The sequence below is a fragment of the Oratosquilla oratoria genome, chromosome 1 (genome assembly GCF_046742065.1).
Source record: "Oratosquilla oratoria isolate Oo_2021 chromosome 1, ASM4674206v1, whole genome shotgun sequence".
Lineage (NCBI taxonomy): Eukaryota > Metazoa > Arthropoda > Malacostraca > Stomatopoda > Squillidae > Oratosquilla > Oratosquilla oratoria.
The window spans coordinates 57,256,160-57,283,373 of record NC_134777.1 but is presented as its reverse complement, the minus strand read 5'-3'; the positions used below and the strand labels follow the sequence as shown (position 1 = coordinate 57,283,373).

The 27,214-nt window shown below is 39.0% G+C and overlaps 1 protein-coding gene across 4 annotated transcripts in view; it reads left to right on the top strand.

The window, feature by feature from the left end:
• LOC143027608 (pyridoxal-dependent decarboxylase domain-containing protein 1) overlaps positions 1 to 26,882 on the top strand; it is a 43,986-nt gene extending 17,104 nt beyond the window's left edge. For 2 of the 4 annotated variants that reach the window (XM_076189081.1, XM_076189000.1), the window contains exons 3-17: positions 187 to 526; positions 2,253 to 2,440; positions 2,959 to 3,148; positions 3,459 to 3,606; positions 3,838 to 3,965; positions 4,147 to 4,218; positions 12,739 to 12,843; positions 12,974 to 13,075; positions 13,496 to 13,564; positions 13,677 to 13,778; positions 14,034 to 14,198; positions 16,417 to 16,651; positions 17,018 to 17,170; positions 22,238 to 22,440; positions 24,415 to 26,882. In XM_076189081.1, the coding sequence (XP_076045196.1) occupies positions 187 to 526; positions 2,253 to 2,440; positions 2,959 to 3,148; positions 3,459 to 3,606; positions 3,838 to 3,965; positions 4,147 to 4,218; positions 12,739 to 12,843; positions 12,974 to 13,075; positions 13,496 to 13,564; positions 13,677 to 13,778; positions 14,034 to 14,198; positions 16,417 to 16,651; positions 17,018 to 17,170; positions 22,238 to 22,440; positions 24,415 to 24,606 (2,392 nt within the window). In that variant the 3' untranslated portion in view covers positions 24,607 to 26,882. Of the gene's footprint in view, positions 1 to 186; positions 527 to 2,252; positions 2,441 to 2,958; positions 3,149 to 3,458; positions 3,607 to 3,837; positions 3,966 to 4,146; positions 4,219 to 12,738; positions 12,844 to 12,973; positions 13,076 to 13,495; positions 13,565 to 13,676; positions 13,779 to 14,033; positions 14,199 to 16,416; positions 16,652 to 17,017; positions 17,171 to 22,237; positions 22,441 to 24,071; positions 24,133 to 24,414 lie in introns of all 4 variants that reach the window. The other 2 variants (XR_012966636.1, XM_076189167.1) reach the window with 2 other exon arrangements.
• The last annotated feature ends 332 nt before the right edge of the window (positions 26,883 to 27,214 follow it).

Sequence of the window (27,214 nt, the reverse complement as noted above, 5' to 3'; positions counted from 1 at the left end):
TTATTGCAAAATAGGTCATCTTAAACTTGCATACACACACATATACACATATAAATATATGTGTGTGTGTGTGTGTATATATATATATATATATATATATATATGTATATATATGTATATAATATATATATATATTTTTTACTTACGTTTCTTCACTTAGATTTTAAATAAATATACATTTTCTAGCCCAAGACCAAAATTAGAAGCTGAAGTCAGTCCAGATGAGGAAGAGGTACCTAAAGAGGAAGTTGCTGAAAATGAGACAAGTCAAGAAGATGTTGAGGAATCAAGAGAGACTATTGAGGAAAAGATTGAAGTAAAAGAAGAAGAGGTGGAAGAAGAAGGTGAAGAGGGTGGAGAAGATGAAGATGATGGGGAAGATACATACCTTTCACTTTCCCTCTTTTCATCTGAGGTTTTCAATTTGTTGGGAACACCTGTGGAACCCATGTCATCTGATGAGCGAAGACCTAGTCCTTTGCATGCAAATCCTGCCGACCCAGAAACTGTTATCAAACTTCTTCAGGTAAAGATATTCATTCATGGGCAGTCTCAGTAAATCATCAATAGATTATTGAATATATGGGGATTTATAGCAACCGTATACATCTATGATATCTCTGGCCAACGTGTCTTTATTTTTTTAAGCATAGTACATTATCTTTGCTTGATGTGCTAAGATAATTTATCCAAATTGATTCAAAGAAGTTTCCTAAAATGAACAAATCTTATGTTAACAAAATGCTAGAAATTGTTGTTTCTTGTGATGAAAAAAAAGGTAATTCAATGGAACCTCAAAAACATCAATCAAGATCTAGTTAATCTGGGTGTAACTTAATAAAATCATCCAGCATAAGCCAGAATAAAGCAACAGGTAGCTGATGTCATAACATAAAAGTGGTTAAGTGAGATATGTAGAATGAGTAAATATGATATGTAAAGTTACATGCACCAAAGGCTCTTTCCCCCCTAACAAGGGAGGTAGCCAAAAAATAAAGGCATCCACTCACACCCAATCCATTCCCACATACTCCACTCCCATTCACCCACCTTCCTCCCTCATATCTTGGCTCCTAGATGATTGGTCATCCCTGTATCTTGCCCACTGCCCTGGGTCAAGCAGTGTTGCAAGACACGGCATATCCGCAACAAGGCTACTTCATTAAATCGGTGACCCTCCCTCTCTGTCCCCCTCATGCAGAAAAAGAGAAGACAGGGAGAAATCTCTTTGGGCTGCATCAAATTATTTTTTCACATATACTCCCTCACCCCCATCCCCCACCCACTCCCTTGAATGCATCACAGATAATCCATATACAACCATTCTCCATTCACCCCTATCTTCTGTCTTCTGTCCATCCTCAACAGACAGTCCCCTATTCCCCAATGCCCCTTTTACCCCATCCATCCATCTCATCCTTGATCACCCCCTCATGTTCACTCCCTCTACCTCTATCTCTTTTACTAATCTTTCTTCACTGATTCTTTTCATGTGTCCAAACCATCTCAATACTCTTTCATCAATCCTATCTCCCAACTCCCTTTCCATCCCCGTTATCATCCTCACCTTGTTTCTCACTCTATCTAGCCTAGTAACCCCCATCATACTTCTCAGGCACCTCATCTCAAACACATTCAAACTTCTCCTCTATTTCTCTCTTATGTTCCATGTTTCTGCCCCATACAGTGTTGTCAGCACAATCAGTCCTTCATACATTCTCCACTTAGCATTCATCCACTTCCTCCAGTCTCTCTCTCCTGTAATACTCACTTCCAGTCTGCTGCTACTTTCTCCCTTTGTACATCTCATCGCCTTACTTTTACCCACATTTATCTTCAACATCCCTCTTTTGCACACCTTCCCAAACTCTGTTACTAACTTCCTCAATCCCTCCTCTGATCCTGCTACAAGCACAGTGTTGTCAGCAAACAACAACTGGCTTATCTCCCACTTTTCTCCATTTTCTTTAACAATCTCCAATCCCTGACCCATTACCCATGCATTTACCTATTGCACCACCCCATCCATCTATAAATTGAACAGCCAAGGTAACATAACACATTCCTGGCAAAGTCCCCTCTTTATCTCAAACCACTCACTCTCCATTTCTGATTCAAACACAAGCTCTTCTACTCTCATAGAAACTCTTGACTGCCCAGGGGTGGCCTTGTACAAAAGAGATCTGAGGTATCAGATTTGTTGATTCTAAAGTATGATACCACAGTACCATACTAAATTGGATGTTTTCTAGGATCTGATTACATATGATGAGGAAACCGAAGTGCCTTCAGCGGTTGGTCCTTTAGACTCTGTTGGACGGATGGCTGCTCTCTCTCACATGTTGGCAGCAATTGTAACTACACTGGAACCAAGCCATCTACGGGGTCTTGCAACTCGCATTGTTTCAGATACAAGCATGTGGATGTCCAGACTATTCAGGTAGGCTTTACATGTTACCAAATGTCCTTGTATTTGTTTGAATGCTTTATGATGTATGGTATTTGTCGGCATTTGTAGTGCCATCTTTGTATGTATTGACCCTAAAGTATTGTGCCCCACTATAGATTTTGTAGCAGCAAAGGTTGGGCAACTTTGGTCTGGTGTAGTATGGAGAAGGACCTAGAATAAGTAATATCAGTCAGAACATGCTCACTAATAGTTTAAATGTACTCCCAATTATGCCAATCAGCACAACTATTTATTTGTATATTGAAAAAGTAATGTGTTATAAGAGGCAGTTATTTACCCCAAAAATGTAGTTTTCTCAATATGGAGTTATGGAGTGCTTCAAACAGAAATAAGTGAATGGGTTCTTTTAGTAACTCAGAAATTTGGATTGTTGATGAGTAAAGGGAATAGAAGCTGAGGAATCTCCTCCCATATGGTTAGAAGTAAACTTGGTTATAGAAAACCCAGGCTCACCATAATTTGTATAATCTGGAACTTTCAATTTTCAGGTGTTTTGAGTCAACCGCATTTTTCCATGATGATGTGCGAGAGGGCATTGTTAGAGTGTGTCGGATGCAGTTACATTTGCGTTATCCCAAGTTTGCCATTGAGGGTTTTGCAGCTCTGTATGCTCGGCCACCAGTCATTTATACAAGTAGTGCAGCACGGCCTGGGTTGCCACAGCATATAGCATCCATGGTGAGTAGTGATATGTTACAGGTGTTTGTTGCTTTAGATTACTTGCCCATAGACCGTTACACCTGGGCTCAGTGCTGAGGAATACCAAAATAGTTTTGTTTGGGGCAAAATATCAATATATAATTTTTTTTTCTCTGCTTAACTTTTGCTGTGCAATGGGCTGGTTTGTTTGTTAATATGCATTTGAATTTGCATTATACATAAAGAAGATATAGAAGCATATGCATTTAGGCATGTAGCTCATCCTAGCAAGCATGTATACATCCAGTGTGATAGCTCTCATTGTAGTAACTTAATCACAAATACACAGATTGGGCTTGGCACAAACTGTGTGCGTGTGGTTCCCTGCAACACTATGATTGGCAGCCAGAATGCAATGGACACAGCTGCATTGGATCGCATGATGGCGGAAGACTTGGCTGCTCAGAGAAAACCACTTTTGGTCATTGCCAATGCTGGTGAGGGATGAGTAAAGAGAATGTTTGGGATAGATTGTTCTTCTGCTTTAGGTGCTTTTGGTATCTAGGTACCATTTATGATATTACAATAGGCAGCATACATAATCTATTTATCTATCTCATAGTTGAGGTTGAGGGTATTAAGATGCCAACTTGATTTGATGTTTAGATTACAAACTAAAGTGTGTTTATGTTAATATCAAAGTCCTTGCTCTTTTTTATTTTAACCAGGTGGTGGTTACGTTGGGGGAGTGGATAATGTAGCTCGAATCCAGGAGCTTTGCAACAATAATGACGTCTGGCTGCACGTAGAGGGCCATGCTCTAGCTGCCCTGACACTTCCCAATACTCCCAACTTGGTATGGAGATATTAATTCCATGTTTCCTAAAACCAGTACTATATATATCTTTATTGCCATGCCCCTCGATCTTTTGTTTCAAATAAATCATTGTATAGTAATAGACTACGAAATTTGTGAAAATTTTATCGTTATTATGCAGTAATGAACAAGATTTTTTTTTTTCTTCTTTAATTCTCAGCCTGCCAAGGTGGGGCACAGTCTGACTCTTCCACTGACCCTCTGGCTTGGAGTCCCATCTCTCCCTTATGTGGTATCCTTTTGAAAAGTATGGTCATGAGTGTTTCATGTCAACCTTTTTTGACTGTTAAAAGCTTCTCTTAACTGAATAACAAACATACATATCACTTCAGGCATTGAAAGGGTTCAGAGATGGCTGCATACTAAACGAAATTGCATAATAATGGTCATATTGAAATAAACAAGTGGGTTCTAGTAGTGAAAGATAAAAGTAAATGCATTTTTTATGTGTTATTGATGTTCAGTTATTCTTATTAGAACCAAAGATAAAAAATATGAGATAAATATAGTCGTTAATGATAAGGGTGCAAGTGAGTTCAGATTAGAAAAAGGTGATGATGATTGATTGATTAGTCAATTATTTAATTGTTTAAGCAATTGGAAACATATTCTTGTAGTGACTGACAAGAATCCTTGGGTCCTTCCATAGATATCTGGGAAGAAACATTAGACTGTTTTCTGTGTTGTATTAGTATGGGACTCTTCTATATTTCCCATTTATTAGCTATTCTTATTTGTGAAAAAATGGAGAAAATATAGTTGATATTGATAGAAATCCTGGGCTTGGTTAGGAGACCTTGGGAGGAGGTGAGGTGTTTTGACTGGCTTTGAAGATAAGTACCTGGGAGATCAGTCAGTTGGTCCATAGCCCCAGGTCTTTCTTGCAGGAGACCCACAGCTCCCAGGTAACCAGCAACATCCGCCAGATTGGCCCATAAGTCACTCAAGGAGATATTGTGTTGTTGTCTAGAGTGGGGCAATGTAGGATGAAGTGTTTAATATCATCATCGTGGGAGTTGCTTCTGTGGCCAGGCCTATTCTGTGTTGCTATTGTTAAGGCAGGATGATGACCTGAATAAGGTCATGCTACTGTGGTTCTTATAGGGCTGCTGTCTGGAAGAATTTGATAGTTGGTCTTGGAATATTTTATCCGAGTGTGGATGTGTTGCATGGGGCAAGTGATAGGCTGATGTATATATTTAGAGTAGAATATATATATTTTTTCCCCTTATTCTTATGAAGTAGATATGAAATATTACACACACACTTTCAACAAACGGACGGCTTGAAGAACGTTCTGAAGAAAAGTGCAGATTGTGGATCCCAACGCAAAGAGAAGTGCCTTTTTGTATTTACAGGGTGGGGGGAAATTGCTCGTGGGGTAGTGGGAAAGTAAGGAAAGAGGAGAAGGGGAGGGATTGCTGGGAAAATGGAAGGTAATGAGGAAGTAGAGGACTTGGTCCAAATAGACCGCCGTAAAGTAAACAAACGACCACAAGACGAGCTGGAGGACGACGGAATGTCTAATAAGAATGTAAAGATTAGAAGTATAGATAGGAACAATACAGTAGAAAGTGATGAGAATATTTTCAAGGGATTTAAAGAGAGTGAGGGGGACACAAACCCCCCCCGACTGACAAGACTAGAGAAGAAGGTTGATAAGGTGATCGAGGACTTGGAGAGTAGGTTAGGTCATATGAACACCATTTTACAAAGGGTTGAAAGATTGGAAGAACTGGAAAAGGCGAATAAAAACTTAACTGATGAAATAGAAGACCTAAAAAGACAGTTAAGAGAGGTAAAGGTGGAGAATGAGGAATTGAAGAAGAATAGTAAAGAAAACAGAGAAACGATAGCTAAAGAAAGTAAAAATTGGAAGAAAACCCAAGAAGGAAATAAGGTTTCATTCACTGACATAGTCAAACAGCAATTGAAAGAACATACTGAAGACTCAGTTATTAAAGTGATGAGACAAAAGGAGAATATAGTAAGGGATTTAGCAGACAAGAAGAAATGTATAATTATATTAGGAATGGAAGAGAAACACAACACAGATAGAACCACAAGAATCAAAGAGGAAAATGAAAAAGTAAGCCAATTACTAGAATCAGTTCAGGAAGATGAACCAGAAATTATGAAACAAATCGAAGAGAAATTTAGACTCGGAAAGTATAGCACAGACAAGACCAGACCAATTAAGATTAAATTCAAGTCACAAACAACGGCAGAGAATATCTTATCCAAAACAGGGAAACTAGCAACAAGTGAACAATACAAAAAGATATGGATAAAAAGAGAAATGAATAAAGAGGAAAGAGAGGAAGAAAAGCAGAAAAGACTGGAAGCTAAGGCAAAAAACGAGAACAGAACGGAGTCAGAGAAAGAGAGATTCTATTGGAGAGTAGTGAACATGAAACTAAGGAAGTTCGACATACAAAAGAAAAACATAAGGGAAACAGAGAACACAATGGAAGTGGCAGAAAACTAAGAGTGTCTTACACAAATATAGATGGATTAATAACAGGATTGAATGAGCTGAATGATTATTTGAAAGAAAAAGAACCGGACATAATGGGAATTGTAGAAACAAAATTAAAAGGCCCACTACCACCCAACAGTGTAGGACATGATGCATACAATTATTGGATTAGAAACAGAGAGAAAAAACAAGGGGGTGGAGTTATGTTCCTGACTAAGAAGGATATAAACGTGAAAGGTGTCATATATGGAAAGAATACAGTAGAGATGATTATGATAGAAGTGGAAGACCGAGATAAGAAGAGCAGAAAATTTGTGATCAATTACGTGCCTCCGAAAACAGCCTCATGGGAGGAGAGTGAATATAAAAGTATGTTAGAGGACACAAAGATAGCATTAACTAAAATAATGGAAGACGGAGGAAGAATAGTTATGATGGGCGACTTTAATTGCAAAGAAATCTGCTGGGAAGAAATGACAGTAAAGAGTGGTGATGACTCATGGGGAAATGCTCTACTTGAGATGATTACTGACCATTCAATGACACAATGGATACAAGAGAACACTAGGTATAGAAATGAAGAAGAACCATCGAGGCTAGACTTAATAATTACATCTGAACCTAGAATAGTGGACAAGATTGAATATAAAACACCAATAGGTAAAAGTGACCACATATTGATTGAACTGGAACTTAATGAAGAAAAATATATGAAAAGAAATGAACAATATAGAAAAGGAAGAATGATGTATGAAAAAACAAACTTTGATAAAATAAGAGAATTCTTCCAACAAGAAAACTGGGAAGAAATATACAAAGAAGAAACATCAGTGGAAGAGAAATGGAATATTTTGACAAAAATTTACAAAAAAGGAGTGGAAAAGTATGTCCCAAGACAAAAACAAGAAAAAAAATATGTAAAATGCTGGTACAACAAAAGTTGTAGGGAGTTAAAAGACAAAAGAGACAAAGCCTGGAACAGATGGAAAAAAGACAGAAGACCTGAAAAATGGAAAATATATACTGGTTATAGAAATGAATATGTACAAAAGTGCAGAGAGGAAAAAAGAAAATATGAAAAAGATGTTATAGAAAAGTGTAAAGATCAACCAAATCTATTCTACAGATTTGTAAACAATAAACTGAAAAACAAACAAGACTTGGAGAAATTAAGACAAGGAGGAGTTGAATACACTGAGGAAATGGAAATGGCAGAAATTATGAACAAACATTTTAAATCAGTGTTTACAAGGGAAAATATACAACCTGAAGAGATTGAGTGGAAAGAAAAAGTCCCCCCTATGGAAGAAATAGAAGTAACAAAGAATGAAATATTGACACACTTGGGTAATATTGATGTCAGAAAATCGCATGGGCCAGATGAAATAGCAAACTGGATTCTGAAAGAATGCAGGAATGAACTGGCAGACAAAATACATAGCATAATAAGCAGTTCCTTGAAAGAAGGAAAAGTTCCAGAAGATTGGAAAAAAGCAAATATAGTACCTATATATAAAGGAGGAAATAAAGAAGAACCTACCAACTATAGACCAGTCTCTCTAACAAGTACAATAGCAAAAATTTGTGAAAGAATTATCAAAAGTAGATGGGTAAAATACTTGGGAAAAAAAACAACGTACTAAATCCAAGGCAATTTGGATTCAGACAAGGACGATCATGCGTCACCAATTTAATATGTTTCTATTCAAGGCTAATAGATACAATACAAGAAAGAGATGGATGGGCTGATTGTACATTTCTAGACCTAAAAAAAGCTTTTGACAAAGTACCACATAAGAAGTTGCTTAAGAAATTAGAATATGAAGGAGGAATACAAGGTAAATTGCTAAATTGGATGGAAGACTTTTTGCAAGAAAGAAAAATGAGAGTAGTGATAAGAGATCAGCACTCAAAATGGAATGAAGTAATAAGCGGTGTCCCGCAGGGAACAGTTCTGGCCCCAATAATGTTTGCTATATATATTAATGATATGGATGAAGGAATTGAAAGCTATATGAGCTTCTTTGCAGATGATGCAAAACTACTGAAAAGAGTGAAAACTGAAGAAGATTGTGAATCACTACAGAGTGATCTAAATAAAGTACAAGAATGGAGTAGGAAGTGGGAGATGGAGTTCAATACAAAAAAGTGTAGTATAATGGAATTTGGAAAAAGCAAAAACAGAATAACAGGATCATATAATTTGGGAGAAGAAGGAATAAAAAAAGTAGAAAATGAGAAGGACCTGGGAGTCATTGTTATGAATAATATGTCACCTGAGAAACATATAAATAAGATTTTTGGAGAAACTTATAATTTAATAAGAACAATCAAAGTGGCATTTACATACCTGGATGAAGAAATGGTGAGGAAAATCCTAATCACCCTGATAAGACCAAGATTGGAATATGCAGCAACGATATGATCACCAAGTACAAAAAAATGTATAAAAAAACTTGAAAGAATACAAAGAGCAATCACAAAACTGGCACCAACACTCTCAAAACTATCATATGAAGAGAGACTACAAAAACTTAAACTACAGACACTAGAGCAAAGAAGAGAGAGAGGAGATTTGATAGCTATTTACAGAATCATGAAAGGCATAGAAATTACTGATAGAGAGAATCTGATAAAATGGGATGACAGAAATACAAGAGGACACGGAAAGAAAATAAAAAAAGACAGCTATAGAAGAGATTTGAAAAAGAACAGCTTTCCTCACAGAGTAATAGACAGTTGGAACAAGTTAGATGAGAAAGTGGTGTGTGCAAAAACAATACATGAATTTAAAAATAGTTTAGATAAAATGAGATATGAAGACGGGACCCCACGAGCATAGCTCCCCTTCCCGTAAAATACAACTAGGTACAACTAGGTAAATACATACCAAAGGCTCTTTACCCCTATCAAGGGAGGTAGCCAAAAAACAAAGGCATAAAATCCATTCCCACCCACTCCATCCCACATACTCCACTCCTTTTCACCCCTCTCCCTCCCTCATATCTTGGCTCCTCTTGGATGATGGGTCATCCCTGCTTCTCACCCACTGCCCTGGGTTAGAAACAGTGTTGCAAGACACAGCACATCCACAGCAAGGCTAATTCATTAAATCGGTGACCCCCTTCTCTCTCCCCTCACGCAGAAAAAGAAAAGACAGGGAGAAATCCCTTCGGGCTGTGTCAAATTCTTTTTTCACACACTCCCTCACACCCCATCCCCTACCCACTCCCTTTAATGCATTACAGCATCATCCATCCACAACCATTGTCCATTCACCCCTATCTTCTGTCTTCTCCTATCCTTCCTCAACATTCTCCCCTTTCCCAATGCCCCTTTTACCCCATTCATCCATCTCATCCTTGATCTCGCCCTCATGTTCACTTCTACTTCTACTTTCCACACCTCTTTTACTAATCTTTCTTCACTGATTCTTTCCATATGTCCAAACCATCCCAATAGTCTTTCATCAACCATATCTCCCAACTCCTTTTCCACCCCCATTCTCCTCCTCACCTCCTCATTTCTCACTCTATCCAGCCTAATAACCCATATCATACTTCTCAGGCACCTCATCTCAAATGCATTCAAACTCCTTCTCTCTTCATCTCCTATGTTCCATGTTTCTGCCCCATACAGTGCTGTCGGCACAATCACTCCTTCATATAACCTCCTCTTAGCATCCATTCCCAGATGTCTATTTCTCATTACATTTTTTAAACCACCAAGGCATTTACTCGCTTCTCTCTATCAACATTCCACCTCCACCTCCACCCCTCTCTTTCCCGCCACATTCACACCCATGTATGTGAAACTATTTCCTCCAGTCTCTATTAATGCTTCCAGTCTGCTGCCACTTTCTCCCCTTGTACATCTCATCAGCAAACAACAATTGGTTAATCTCCCAGGCACCTTATCTCAAATACATTCAAACTCTTCTTCTCTTCCTCTCTTATGTTCTATGTTTCTTCTCCATACAGTGGTGCTGTCAACACAATCACTCCTTCATACACTCTCCTCTTAATATCCATTCCCAAATGTCTATTTCTCATTACACATTTTAATCCCCCAAATCATTTACTTCCTTCTCTCAATCGACATTCTAACTCTACCTCCACCCCTCCCTTTCCTGCTACATTCACACCTAAATATCTAAAACTGTCCACTTCCTCCAGTCTCTCCCTTAATATTCACTTCCAGTCGCTGTCACTTTCTCCCCTTGTACATCTCATCACCTTACTTTTACCCATATTCAACTTCCTTCTTTTGCACACCTTCCCAAACACCCTCAATACTTCCTCTGATCCTGTTACAAGTGCAGTGTTGTCAGCAAACATCAGCTGGCTAATCTCCCACTTTTGTCCATTTCCTTTAACTATCTCCAATCCCTGACCCATTACCTTTGCATTTACTTCTCGCACCACCCCATCCATGTATAAATTGAACAGCCAAGATGACATAACACATCCCTGGTGAAGTCCCACCTTAATCTCAAACCACTCTCTCCATTTCTGATTCTAACACAAGCTCTACTACTCTTATAAAAAATAACTGTGCTTAACAGCTTTCCTCGTATCCCATATATCTGCAATACCTCCCACAGTGCCTTCCTGTCTACTCTGTTGTAAGCCTTTTCCCAAATCCATAAAGGCCCAAAAAACATCCTAACCTTTTCCTAAAATTTTCTCGTATATCTGTCTTACCACAAAAATTTGATTCATGCAACCCCTACCTGTCCTTAACCCACACTGTTCCTCACCAGTTACTCCCTCTATTCCTTTCCTGATCCTCTCAATCAAAACCCTCCCATAAGCCTTCCCAACTACACTTAATAAACTGATCCCTCTGAAACTACTACACTCACACTTGTCCCCTTTTCCCTTGTAAAGTAGAACTATACAAGCACTCCTCCAATCCTCCAGCACTCTACCCTCTCTTAAAGAAACATTAAATAACATCACCAGTCCACCATCACTGTACCTCCTTTTTTTTTTTAGACATTCTGCATGACACTTATCGAACCCAGGTGCCTTACCTGCTCTCATCATCTGAACAACTACCTTCACCTAGCCTTTCCTTATTTCTCCACCATTTTCCTCATTCGTCACTGTCATTTTCTTAGCGCTACCCTCCCTATTTTCCTTCACCTTTAGCAACTCCCTAAAATACTCTGCCCATCTTCCTCTTATTGTCATCCCTTCCATGATCATCTCTCCATCTGCACCTTTTACCTTTTCTTCTCTTCTTGATTCACCTCCTCTTCCTCTCTTAATTTCTTTCCAAAACATCTTTTTATTACTTTCAAAATTTTCTGTCATACTTACCCCATTTCACATCTGCTCTCCTCTTTGTCTCCTTTATCTTATGGTCTACTTTTCTTCTCTTTTCTTCATACCTCTCATATAATTCTCTCATCCTATTTTGTAACCAGTCTGCTCACTTCTTCTCTTCTACAACCTTCTTTGCTTCCTTATCCCACCACTAACTACCCTTCCTTCTATTTCCTCCCATCCCCCTTGTTCCACACACTATCTTTGCACACCTTCCTTGTGACTCCATCCTTGAACCATCCCCACTCCTCCTCCACTCCTAATTCTACTCTAGCCTTCACTCCCTCCCACTTTTCTCTAAACTTTTTCTTGTACTCCTTCTCCTTTTCTTTCTCACTTAAGCAGTTTACTTTAAGCACCTCCCTATCTTCTGTCCTTTTCCTCTTTCTCCACCTATCCTGCACTCTCAACTTGCCCTCTACCAAAAAATGATTGATATTCCCCCACTCTCTCCCCTTAGAACATGTACATCCTTAACTCTTCCTACTAATCTCCTGGTTACCACTATATAGTCCATTAACACCCTATCTACCACCCTTCCATCCACCACCCTCTCCTATGTGTCCTTATGCTTGAATTTTTTTGTAAACACTATATTTTTTTCCTTTATTCTTATGAAGTAGACGTGAAATATTATACAAACATATACAAGTAGATTCCTATTAATTAGGAAGAATACAGTCATGTGATTGATTAGTGAAAGAGAAAGGTAAGGAAGTATGAAGTGAAAGCTCCCATGTTATTAGGAAGGGGCTATGGAGTTGTTCAAAGTTTGATTTTCATGATGAGTGTGAAAGGTTAAAACAGAAATTGGAAGTAGGATAGTTTACAACTTATAACAGTCAACAAAATAAGTTAATTGTATGTAACTGAAGACTTTGTCTATCCATGATATTTAAACCCATAATCAAAATGCCAAATTATATCCTTAATGAAGTTCTAGACATTGTATAGAAGCTGTGATACAACAGCGGCATTGAATGCTGGATTAACAGCATTGAATTTGCATGTACGCCTTGCCTGCCTGCCACTTTGGTCAACTTTACAGGTACATAAGTTTAGCTAACAGGATCTCAGGGTGGGTTTCTTTAAGTGACAATAATGATTATAACTATAGAAAACTTTTTGTAAAGTGAAATTACACATTTTTGTAACTATTGCCATCTTTCCTCTTTTAGACATTAGGTCAGAGTGGAGTTGTTTCTCGCATCCAACATGCCTTTGAGCTGAGCCAGCAGCTACAGTGGCACCTTTCTTCCCTTAACGTCATTCGAATGCTGGTTTGTTAATCACCTGTTATTTATTTATTTTTATTTATTTATTTATTTTTTTTTTTTTGGAGGGGGGAGGGGATTCAAAGTTCTTGAAATACAAAGAGAGGGTTATTGTTTATATTTGATAACTATTGTGACAGAATATGAGTCATACGTGTTCATACCAAAAGTCCTTTTCTTCATTAGAAAGTGGGTGACCAAATCAGAGCATACACCCATCCTACATTCATCCAAAATCCATTTATCATGTCACCTCCCCCTCTGTCTTGGCACTTGAATCCAAAAAGTGTTAAGATGGGAGAGACAATAGATGGGTTTGGCTGGCCACCCCCTTATTATGAGGAAAGTGCCTTTTTGGTATGTGCATGTATGTATTCATGAGATGAAATTGAACCATATTTGTAATGGATTTTGGTGTTTTAACAGAGTCCGGCAGCTACAGAGACTAATTCTGTATCTATTCAGAACCTGATTTCAAAATCAATTGGAACTACGGTAAGTTTATTACTCCTCATATCAGAAAGTGATCTTTACAAATGAAGATACTGAGGGCATATTTGTACCATCCTGAACAATTCTATAATTTCATTCATTTATCGTTTCCCAGCAACTCTTAGAGACAGTATGTGGGTCAGTGGTTTTCCAATATGTCGAAGACAAGACAACAGACAAGAAGAACCCAGAATATTTTGATAATCTTAATTCTTGGGTAAGTGTATTCTATTTAATATGTCAATAATATACTTTTCTCCTGCAAAGAGTTGAGGCATGCTTTGATGTGGCCACCTCCTTACAAGGTGGAGAAAGCTGCTGGTGTATACATATATATTCTTAAGACCCTGTCACCTATATAAGGAGGGGTGGCCAAGTTAAAAAATTCCAAATGCTAAAACATATGATATATAATTTTATTTTGACCAATTTGGTTCCTTTTCCTTCTGTGAAAAAATTTTGCTTTCTTTAGCTTGGACAAGTTGTACGCAGAGATGTTGGATCCATTCCACTGGAGCTTTTGCAATTGGAGTCAGCAGGGTTGGTGTTGCGATGGAGTCCTCTGGAGTCTCCAAACACAAGTGCCGTCACCAGTGCAGATGTTGCCCGTCTCATTGAATCCTTGGAAAGCCAAATTGTAAGTGAGATGGTTGTATTAACCTTTGATATTGTAGCTGGGTTGTTTAGCAATTCCACCAATAATTAAAAATTAATTGAATGGAAAAGGGGAATGTGACCTTGTATACAGAACATATTATATCTGGCCTCATAAAGGATACCCTTTTATGCCTTTACTTTTTTTTTAGGAATGTCCTCTTTGGGGCTACAGGGAGTAAGATGCCATTCTATCCCTGTTCCATTTTTTGTTGCCTCATACGACTGAAGTGGGAAGACTTGGAGGCATTATTCTTTTCCCCCACCACAGGGTTAGGCAGAGAAAGGAAATGAATATTCAGAGAAATGGTACAGGACAGTAACAAGGGGTGGGAGGGACAGTCACAGTATAATAAAATATCATCATATTTCTATAAACAGAGATTTCTTCTATCACATACAATATTATGTATGGCTCTGGTCCATAGGGGTGCCCTATATAGACCCTAAAATATCAACCTCACGCTACTTAGCCACAATAACATGCAGCCAATACCCCAGACAGGATAAGCCAGTTGTTGTTTGCTGACGACACTGCGCTTGTAGCAGGATCAGAGGAGGGATTGAGAAATATAGTGACAGAGTTTGGGAAACTGTGCAAAAGAAGGAAGTTGAAGATAAATGTGGGTAAAAGTAAGGTGATGGAATGTACAAGGGGAGAAAGTGGCAGCAGACTGGAAGTGAGTATTACAGGAGAGAGACTGGAGGAAGTGGATTGATTTAGATACTTGGATTCAAATGTGGCAGGAAAGGAAGGGGTAGAGGTGGAGGTAGAATGCAGATTAAGAAAAGTGAATAAATGCCTTGAGGGATTAAAAAGTGTAATGAGAAATAGACAATTGGGAATGAATGCTAAGAGGAGATTGTATGAAGGAGTGAATGTGCCGACAGCTCTGTATGGGGCAGAAACATGAAAGATAAGAGAGGAAGAGAGGAGGAGTTTGAATGTGTTTAATGTGTTTGAGATGAGGTGCCTGAGAAGTATGATAGGGGTTACTAGGCTGGATAGAGTGAGACATGAGGAGGTGAGGAGGAGAACAGGGGTGGAAAGGGAGTTGGGAGATAGGGTTGATGAAAGAGTATTAGGATGGTTTGAACACATGGAAAGAATGAGTGAAGAAAGATTAGTAAAAGAGGTGTGGAAGGCAGAGGTGGAAGGAGTGAACATTAGGGGACAACCTAGGATGAGATGGATGGATGGGGTGAAAAGGGGCTTTGGGGAAGAGGGGAATGTCTGTTGAAGAAGGACAGAGGAGAGAAGATAGGGGTGAATGGAGAGTGGTTGTGTATGGATGATGCTGTGATGCATGAGGGAGAGTGGGTTGGAAATGGGGGGTGAGGGAGTATGTGTGAAAAATAAATTGACACAGCCCAAAAGGATTTCTCCCTGTCTTCTCCTTTTCTTCATGAGGAGATGGAGAGGGGGGGTTGCTGATTTAATGAAGTGGCCTTGCAGTGGATGTGCTGTGTCTTATGATCATTGCTTCTGACCCAGGGCAATGGGTAAGATGCAGGGATGACCCACCATCCAGGAGGTGCCAAGATAAGAGGGAGGGGAGGGGGTGGATGGGAGTGGAGTATGTTGGGGATGGAATGGGTGGGAGTGGATTTTATGCCTTTCTGTTTTGGCTACCTCCCTTGTTAGGGGAAAAGAGCCTTTGGTATATGTGTGTATGTATAAAGGATAGAAAAAAGTCTCCTGTTGGCTTGCTGTTGTATTGTAATGATAACCTAAAAAATGTAAACAACAACTAGGTGAGAAAATAGATTAGTAGATGTTTATTAGTTAGATAATAATGGTTGCCTTGATTTTCAATGATTGGTAGTAGTCCTTGAGCCCTCCCATGGTTCACTCTGGGAAGAAACATTGAAGTATTGTCTGTTGTATCAGTTTGGAACAGCTGCTGCATCACCAGCCTACAGTAGTAAGAGGGGAACAATCAGTCATTGTCAGTTCTCTTTATGTAAAAATGTGGAGGAAGTACAAAGTTGATAGAGATCCTTAATCTAGTCTCGAGGTTCAGGGCTGCACTTCCAGATGGGCATGAGTATTGACAGGTTTTGAAAATGGGTGGCAGGAAGATGATTCATGCAGATACCCATTGTTGGTCCTTAGAAGATTGAATAAGGCCAGCGTAGCTATTATCTATCTACTCTTTGAATTCAGATGTATGTGGCACTCACTATTTTGTTTCCCTCAGGAAATTTTGAATGCAACTGTCAAACAGAGGTCCAGGTTTGCAGAACTAGTTTCATCTGCCAAGAACCTTGAAGTGGTAGAAATCCCTGGTTGGGCAGGCCTAGGAGGTGTGCGCTACATTCCAGACCTTGTGATGGCACAAGATCTGGCGTTAGAAAACACCCAAGAAGATGTGAACAGCCTCAACACTCATCTTGTGTCACTGCTCAAGGCTACTGACTCTGCTTTCTCCCTTGGTGAGTTGCTTGAAAGTGTAAATACAAATTTTGATCATCATCCAAGTGAAATTTGTATAACTTTCTTCTCACACACACTGTTCACAACTCAGTTTCTAACTTCTTCAATCTCTCCTCAGAATTAGACCTAAGTACAGTGTAATTCACAGATAACAACAGGTTCACCTCCCATGTCCCTCAACTTGTACCCACCAATTCCAAACCTTTAATTAGCACTGTATTAATGCTAAATTATGGCATGCATTTGATTGGTATCTCCACAATATGGTCCAACAGCTAACATTGACTTCTATGTGCCCTTGATGGTATCAGTTGCAACCATGTACTTCCTGATGTGGACTTTTCACCACCCTCATTATTTTACAGGTGAAGGTAGTGATGGCATGTGCTGTGTCCGCTTTGGCATGGTAACAGCTGACACAGACCTGTCAGAACTTTTGTCTCTCGTCCTTAATACTGGCCGAGGCATCGAATCTTCAGCAAAGTTCCTTGACCAGATGACAGATGTAGTTAGGAAAGGTAAGAAGTCTGTATTTTTATCTGGAAGTGCTTAGTGAATATTGATATGTAATTTTAGTTGTGAAGTCTATATGATAGTAATTGTGAAGATAGTAAGTGGAAGCTGGTAAGTATTTTGAGAAGTTACTGAATATAGAGGAGGATTGAGAGGCTTTGTGACAGTGGGAGATGTCAGGAGAACGATTTTGATAAGAGGGGAGAATGATAAGGCTATAAAAAAAGAGGAGGTACAAAGAGCATTGGAAGACATGAAAGCTGGAAAGGTAGAATGATATAGGGTGGAGTAGTTATAGTGGAATGGCTGGCAAGATTGTTTAATGTGTGTCTAAGGGAAGGAAGTGTACCAACAGATTGGAGGAGTACATGTATAGTTTCATCAAACTAGAGAAAAGGGGACAAGTATGAATGATGGATCAATCTGTGTTCAGTGTTGTCAGTAAAGTGTAAGGATTATGAAGGTATAAGAGGGAGTAATTGGGGAAGAGCAGTGTGGATTGTGGAAAAAAAGACTGAATATTTCAAGTAATTGCAGTTCAACAGATATGGACACAAAGGAAAAACAAACAGCAACAAGCCTACTGGCCCTTACTTAAGGCTGTTTGTGTTAACAATACTAATCTACAGTGAAGAAACAGGGCAGCAAGAATTTTTATTGTAAAGAAGAAGAACTAAACACTGCTACTACCACTATCCTATCCAGACCAGGTGCACAACCTGATCTTATCATCTTAACTGCCTTCACTTCATCCTTCCTTCTCCTCCATTTTCCTCACTCATCACAGTCATTTTCTTAGCACCTCCCACTACAGGTATCTTTCCCTCCCTATCCTCCTTCACATTTAGTAACTCCCTAAAATACTCTGCCCATTTTCCTCTAACTGCCTTCTCTTCCATTATCATCTCTCCATCTGCATCTTTTGCCTTTTCTTCTCTACTTGATTCATCTCCTCTTCCTCTCTTAATTTCTTTCCAAAACATCTTTTTATTACTTTAAAAAAAATTCATAATCTTAACCCATTTCACATCTGCTCTCCTCTTTGCCTCCTTTATCTTATGCTTTACTTCTATCCTCTTTTCTCTGTATCTCTCATATGATTCCCTCATCCTATTTTGTAACCAATCTGTGAAAGCTTGCTTCTTCTCTTCTACGACCTTCTTTACTTCCGCATCCCACCACTCACTACCCTTCCTTCTATTTCCTCCCATCTTCCATGTTCCACACACCATCTTTGCACACTTTGTGACTCCCTCCTTGAACCATCCCCATTCCTCCTCCACTCCTAGTTCTACTCTATCCTTCACTCCTTCCCACTCCTCTCTCAGCTTCTTCTTGTACTCCTTCTCCTTTTCTTTCTCATTTAAGCAGTTCACTCTAAGCACCTCCCTACCTTGTGTCCTTTTCCTTTTTCTCCATATATCCTCCACTCTCAGCTTACCTTCCACCAAAAAATGATCTGATATCTCCCCACTGTCTCCCCTTAGAACATGTACATCCTTAACTCTTCCTATTATAGTCCTATCTACCACTACATAGTCCACTAATGCTCTATCTGCCACCCTTCCGTCCACCACCCTCTCCCAATTGCACTTATGCTTGACTTTCTTCCTAAACACTGTATCTGATATCAACAACTCTCTAGACACATCTCCACTATCAACTCTCCATTATAATTGTTCCTGGAACTCCACAGTTCCCAACCACTCTGTCAGTTGGTTCATTTCCTACCCTAGCATTAAGGTTTCCCAATACTACTACACTGACGCTTCTCCCTAATCCCTCTATGTGCTCATTTAAATCTATCCAAAAAGGCCTCCCTATCTTCTACATTCTTTTCACTGCCTGGCCCATATGCACTTACAAAAACCCACATCTCCCTTCCCAGTTTCACCTTCATTCACATTAATCTTGAAGAAATCTCCTTCCACTCCACTACACACTTACCTATCTCTTCACTTACAAGTATAGTAACCCCTTCTATCCCTCGCCCTCTCTTCATTCCTAAGAACCTCCCTACAACACTCCCAAACTCACACTTACCCCTCGCTCTTAACTTAGTTTCACTCAAAGCCAACACATCCATCTTTCTTTTCACAAACATACTGCTTATCTCTTCCCTTTTACTATCATCTGTACTACATTCATGCACATTAAAAGACCCAAACCTTAGGGTGCTGGTTGGAAAACTCCTAGACCCTCTTATGCCTTTAGTTTTTTTAGGAATGTCCCCTGTGGGGCTACAGGGAGAAGGATCCCTACTTCAAATCCCCGTCCCATTTTTCTCACCTCTTACGATAGTGGAATATATGGGAAATGAAATGGGTGGGAGTGATTTCTATGCCTTTTTCTTTTTGGCTACCCCCCCGTGTAAGGGGGAAAAAGCCTTTGGTATAAGTATGTAATACCCCAGATCTGTGAAGATGGATGCAAAAAATTTACTAAGGATGAGGCCATCTCATTTTCATCATTCATATGTTTACCTTCATTGTCATTTAGTGGCCCAATGCCGCAAGTATTTTTTTCTTATTTGCATAACTATAGAATTTGTTGGGGTTTGATTTGCTTGCTTCATCAATATACTCTTCAAGATTTTTCTTATTACATTTTGTCATTGTTTCACGATAGGGAATACAGATTTATTGCATTGTTTAGCTCCGTGGTGAAGTTTTCCAATGCTTTATCAATATCAATCTTGTTCAAAGTTTTGCTTCAGTCAGAGTTTTTTAGTAATAATCAGAGTCTAGTAAAATTGGCTTAGAGAAGTTGGGTACTTCTTTGCTGATTTTAAATTTACTAGCCTTAATTTTTATTTTGAGTGTGATAATACGATGATCACTAGTACTGAATATTGGGCCAACATTCTCTTCATTTACAAGATTCTCTGTTGTAGAAAATATTAGGTCAATTATATTATTTTCTCAAGTCAGCTTGATTATGCATTGGTGGAAGTCACTTTCTAGTAAGTTACTATACAAGTCTCTTCATGTATGCGAATTCAAATGATCACTCCATCTCTTAACCAGCAAGTTAAAGTCTCCCATGATTACTCTTACAGCGTTAGTTTCTGAGATTAAATTGAATAATTTTTCATTATTTTCCAGCTGCTGACCCAGTGGTATATAAACAAGTCCAATCATTACTTTTGATTTACTGCATTTGTTTTTAATTTCAACAAACATTGTATCCACCCACCCATTCTATTTTCTCTTTTGCAACTGAAATTTGAATAGCCCAGCAAACAGTATTCCACAATAAAATCTCAGTTTGATGTATCCCACCATGATTTTGTTATTCCTATCATGTGATAGTTACCTGTCACTGCAAGAATTTCAAGATCTTCAAATTTGTTTCATACATACATACATACATATACCAAGGCTTTTTCCCCCTTCCAAGGGAGGTAGCCAAAAAGGGAAAGGCATAAAAACACTCCCACCCAATTCATCCCTAAATACACTCCACACCCCTCCCACCCTTCCTCTCATCTGAGCACCTCCTGGATGACGGGTCATCCCTGCACCCTGCCCACCGCCCTGGGTCAGAAGCAGTGACGCAAGACACAGTACATCCACAGCAAGGCCGCTTCATTTAATCGGCGACCCCCCCTCTCCGTCCCCCTTTGCATATAAGGAGAGGACGGGGAGAAATCCCTTCGGGCTGCGTCAAAATTTACTCACACATACTACCCCACCCCCCACCCCCCCGCCCATTCCTCCTCATGCAGTCACAACATCATCCATATACAACCATTCTCCACTCACCTCTGTCTTCCGTCCTCTCCCTTCCTTCCTCAACAGACATTCCCCTCTTCCCCAAAGCCCCCTTCACCCCATCCATCCACCTCATCCTAGGACGTCCCCTCATGTTCACTCCCTCCACATCTGCCTTCCATACCTCTTTTACTAGTCTTTCTTCACTCATTCTTTCCATGTGTCCAAACCATCCTAATATTCTTTCATCAACCCTATCTCCCAAATCCTTTTTCACCCCTGTTCTCCTCCTCACCTCCTCATTTCTCACTCTATCTAGCCTAGTAACCCCCACCATACTTCTCAGACACCTCATCTCAAACACATTCAAACTGTCTTTTGTATTTAGTGGATTTGGAGAAGGCATATAACAAGATTAATAGAGAGGCATTGTGGAGTGTGTTGTGAATGTATGGGATAGGGGGAAGTCTGTAGATGGTAATCAACTTTGTTTTTGCATGAGTACATACATATACCAACAGCTTTTTCCCCCTTACAAGGGGGGTAGCCAAAGTCAAAGGCATAAATCCACTCCCACCCATTTTATCTCCACATACTCCACTCCCATTCACCACCCCTCCCTCCCTCTTTTCTTGCTCCTGGATTATGGGTCATCCCTGATCTTGCCCACTGCCCTGGGTCAGAAGCAATGCAGCAAGACACAGCACATCCACAGCAAGGCGACTTCACTTAATCGGCGACCTCCTCCTCTCCATTCCCTCATGCAGAAAAAGAGAAGACGGGGAGTAGTAGAGTTTATTTAAGGGTCAAGAATAGAGAGAGTGAATGGCTTGAGGTGAATGTGCTGCTCTGTCAGAGTCATGTGGTTTCATCATAGTTTTTAAATATATATAGATGGGGTGGTAAGGGCAGTTAATGCACGGGTTTGGAATTGGTGAGTGCAAGTAAAGGAAGTAGGAGTTGATCAAATTGTTTGCTAACAACACTGCACTTGTGGATGTGTCTGAGGATAGACTGATACAGTTACATTGGCAGAGTTTGAGAGTATATGTGAGGGAAAAATGCTGAAAGAAAATGTAAGCTAAAATAAAGTGGTGAGATGTACAAGGAGTGGTGATGGTAGGTCGGAGGTAAGTTTGAAGGGTGAAAGGTTGGAATTGAAGAGCTTTAATTATTTTGGGGTCCCTTGTGGCAGTGAATGGAGGAGTGGAGGTAAAGGTGAATTATAGAGTACTAGAGGTGAGCAAATGTTTCCCATTGAATTACTATATATCAGTCAATTTTAATCAGTTGGCTTCTCTATTCTCAAAGAACAGTAAATTTGTCAACTAATCTTTATTCCCCAATGTTTTTTTGAAGGAATTGAAGCTGCCACAGAAGACTTGAAGAGAGAGAATGAAGAACGATTGTGGCAAGAGGGTATATTGCGACATGTTCCTCTCGTAGGATCAGTATACAACTGGTTCTCACCTCCACCACCCCCAGGAATCAAGGGAAGAACATTGGACCTAACTGCTGGGGTCTTGGAAAGCACAGAAAACATATACAAGTATCATATGCAGGTAAGGGGGTTCACCAGTGCTCATTTAGCTCAGTAACAGTTTTGTTTTAGCTTGTTGTGTTTATGTAATCTGTTTTCTGGAGTAGTTTACTTGTTTAAAGTGCTTGCTCTTCTTTGGATTTACATAGCAAAAGGCCGTTTCCCCCCATATAAGATGAATAGCTGAATCAAAGCATACACTCATCCTGTATCTATCCAATACCCATTTGTCACCCCTCCCATTTTGGCATTTCTTGAATGAATAGTCATCCACTCCTCTCCCTATTGACCATTTTCAGAGTATGTGAATTCCCTCACCTCTCTCTTGAGGTACAGCCCCTAGGAGCTGACACTTTGTCTCTGTAATAGATTCAAGATATTATCTTCATCTATATGTCCCCCACCTTTTTGGATTTAAGAAAAATAATAAGAAAGATTGAAATAATAGGAGGAATACAAGGTAAACTGCTGGAATAGATGAAGGATTTCTTAACTAGAAAAAAAATGAGAGTGGTACTTACAGACAAAAATTCAAACTGGGAAGATGTGATAAGTGGCGTCCCACAAGGCTTTGTACTGGCTCCTTTAATGTTTGCCATATATATAAATGATATGGATGAAGGAGTAAACTGTTAGATGAACTTCTTTGCTGACGATGCCAAATTACTCAAGATAGTAAGAACAGAAGAAGATTGCATATCGCTACAAGAAGACCTAGACAAAATATGGGAATGGAGTCGGAAAAGTGAGATATATTTCAACATTAGAAAATGTAGCATAATAGAATTTGGAAAAAGTAAAAATAGAGTATTGGGACAGTATAAAATTGGAAACAAAGAAGTCAAAAAAGTTGATTCAGAAAGGGACTTGGGAGTAATCATCTCAAGTGATTTGACACCTAATAAACATGTCAATATATTATTTGGTGAGACAACTTATTGAGGTCAATGAAAGTGGCCTTCAACTACATAGATGAGGATATAGTTAAAAAAATAGTTGTTACACTCATAAGATCTAAACTAGAATATGCTGCAACACTATGGTCACCTAGTACAAAGAATAACCTAAGAAAGTTAGAAAGAATACAAAGAGCAGCGACAGAGAAGACGCCTACACTGACAAACCTGACATACAAACAAAGATTGGAAAAATTACATTTTTCATCACTGGAACAGAGAAGAGAAAGAGGCAATTTGTTGACCATTTTCAGAATTATGAAAGGGATGGAAATTCTCAACAGAGCCGACCTATTAAAGTGGGACAGAAGAGAAATAGGAGGACACGAAAAGAAACTAAAGAAAGATAGCTACAGAAGAGACCTGAAAAAGAATAGCTTCACACATAGTGTGATTGATGTCTGGAACAAACTGAGCGGAGAAACAGTGAATGCCAAAACCATACATGATTTTAAGAATAAACTAGATGTGGAGAGATACAAAAACGGTCACTATGAGCATAGCTCTCGTTCCATAAAATACAACTAGGTAAATACAAAGAGCACTGGTAACTACTTCCATTACTAGTAAGGCAGTGACATTAAAATAGTCCCACACTAATGCAACACAAGCTTACTAGAAGTGTTGTGGTGCTACACAATATAGAATTTTGTTCCATGTTTACTGTGAGTAATAACTTTTATATAAATTCTTTCAGTAGAAAATCACAGCCCCAGTGTATCAAGCAATGGTCCTCAGGCCCCCACCATAGACTTCTAGTAAGAAACTTTGGACTGTTGACTGTGCTGCATAAGTGTGGGTCTGTGTCTTTGTCAGTGGTGAACAGGAGGAGGAGGAGGAGGGGAGAAAAAAAAATGTGGGGTGGGGGAGTAAAGTGTGTCTCTTGTGGCTGTTAGATTTTGAAGATAGCCAGTAGGGGGATTGTTTTCTCAAGCATCCTTCTTACAGGACTACCACTAGCAAGTGTTTATTGTTGGTCTTTGTACTGTAAAGATGTTTGAAAATAGGTGAGGAACTTGAGATTTTTATTTATTCTTCAGATTCGACATGGCACTGCACCTTGTGGAGCAGAGACAAAGCTCCCTCCAGCTCCATCAGTTGTAACTTCTGTCACCCCAAATGCCACCTCCCCTTCACACTCCCGTACATCCTCCACAACATCAGGAGTCACCTCACAGTCATCAGGACATACTCTCTCTTCAAATGGAAATATAGTTCAGAAAGGAAGCTAACCATTTATTTGTAATAAGAAACATTTACAAAATTTAGAAGTTTAGCTGTTGAATTCCCTTGATGTATTAACCCACTGACCCAGAGAAATGAAAACTCATAATCTCAGGAGAAAAGTGTACATTAGGACCTTATGTGCTGCTTAGTTGAAGTATTGTGTACAGTGGCTGTCAGAAGAAATAAAATAGAGTGAAGTTTCTTGTTATTTGCAAAGAATAGCCATTTACCAACAGAAAGATGTTCAGATGTTATTCAAGTTTGCTGAGTTTGCCAGAACACAAACTTCAAGGCATTCAGTTGTCAGGCAGATAGTGTTCTGCAGTTGTAGATTAATATCAAAATATGTTGATAACAGTGGCAGCTGCATTTTGGTATGTATTTTTTAGGAAGTAACCTGATAATATGCAATACTGTTTGCCTTAATGATGTGTGAAACTCCACAGTGAGTAAGTGAGGGTGCGGTGCACTGCTGACCACCGGGCATTATCAAGAATCAACCTCAGAATGACACAGTTTGCCATTTTGTAAGAGCTTGTGGACTGTGATGTTAATTGATGACTTATTTATATAAATTTTAAACTCAGAAATGCATTCATGTGAACCTTGCTTTTGTCAGCAAAGGAAAAGAATGCATAGAAAGCAAAAGGGTGAAACCATTTGTTCTGAGGTTGATTTCTGTACCATCCATTCAATACACATTGTTTTTGTTTTCCAAATTCACAATTATCATGCATTACATACTCCTACGTGATGTCAACTTGTTACATTAAGATGTTTGCAGCAAATACGGTTAGCCTCTAGTATATTATATCATGCTGTAGACATTTGGCTGTGGGTTCCAGCTTGGGAATTGCTACTCCAGATCTCCTGGAAATGGTGCAGATGCTAGTATGTTACTTTTTTCCACCCTTTAATCTGGAAGAGGCTCCGGCCCCACACATTCCATAGCATTATTAGGCAATAGAGTGAGCATTTACTGTATACAGGACGCAATAACAAACCCTAACTCCCATTGGTTTGCTGGTTTTGCTTTTGTTTGGGGCAGTGGGTTTGTGTGTGTGTATGTGTGAGAGCAAAAGGGAGAGAGATGTGGAGGTTGGGGAATTATTTTGGTTGTTGCTCCACAGAAGCGGAGAACTTGGAAGGGTAATGACTGGAATCCTTTTGAAAGAGTTCACTTTTCATAACTTGTTAATTGTTGATTCAGGATTTTAGTAGAAGGGTATGAGATAGCACATGAGTACAGAATATATTACATAAAATGTAGAATTCTTGTTTTTTGTTTGATGAAAGATTTACTGTTTAATTAAGGGACATTAAAGTCCTGACACAAGTATTTGCGTGTGTGTGTATGTTTGAATGCTTTTCAGAAAATCTTCTTTGTATCTATTTTATTTACAAATATTATGCACTATTTTGTTGGTGATTAGCTTTTGTTTACACAGTAGATGGCATTATGATTTGTGCATTATTTTTCTGAGGTTTCAAAGATACATCAGTGTATCTTTTGCCAAGTTTTGTTTCCGTTATTATATTATAACCAAATCATGGCGCTTGTGGCTTGCCTTCTTGTTTTAGTTTATTTAACTAATTTATTTACCTATATGTACTGAGACTACAAATAAAAAAAAAGAATTTTAAAGTACCTAAATATTAAACCATTTTTGTAGATTTGAAAGAAAAAAATTGTTCCATAATCACTAGATTTTGACATAAATGTATATATATACGTCATGTTCTGAAGTGACATGTTAAATTTGTTCTTGAGTTGAGGGTTTTGCATTTAATATCACCCCTTTTTTTTTGCATCATCTGAATTACTTTTACCACACTTCATAGTATTCATTGACATTTTACTTTTTACTTTTTTCTCTCAATCCTATGATTACTGTGGTTGCTAACTTTGCCAAAGAGATTGTGATGTATGTTTATACAGCAAAAGAAGTGGGCAAGGCTTGTGTACAAACTGTAGGCACTGTGGCAACATTATCTTCGTAGTGTTAGGGCAGTGCCTATAGTTTGGCTTAAAGTTGTGGGTAGGAAGTAGGGGAAAGGTGGTTCCCTTCAGAGTAGTACCAGTATCCTGGCAGGGTTCCAAGGATTGTAAATGGTGAAGGTGACACAGGTGTGGCACTTGCAAGTGCCAGTTCATAGAGTTTGGATTGAGCTGAAATATGTATAGAAACAGTGGTCCATAATGACTTTAGAAGATTTTTTCCAGTTCTCCTTGTACTTTTGTCTGAAATTATTTTTATCAAAATGCCATGCACAAATGAAAGTGAGTTTTTCTTACCTCAAAAACAACTATTAAAAAAATAAATGAAAATAAAAATAAGTATTTTTGTGTGTATAATAATGTCACATCCTAGGACGTCCCCTCATGTTCACTCCCTCCACATCTGCCTTCCATACCTCCTTTACTAGTCTTTCTTCACTCATTCTTTCCATGTGTCCAAACCATCCTAATACTCTTTCATCCACCCTATCTCCCAGCTCCCTTTCCACCCGTTCTCCTCCTCACTTCCTCATTTCTCACTCTATCTAGCCTAGTAACCCCCATCATACTTCTCAGACACTTCATCTCAAACACATTCAAGTTCCTTCTCTCTT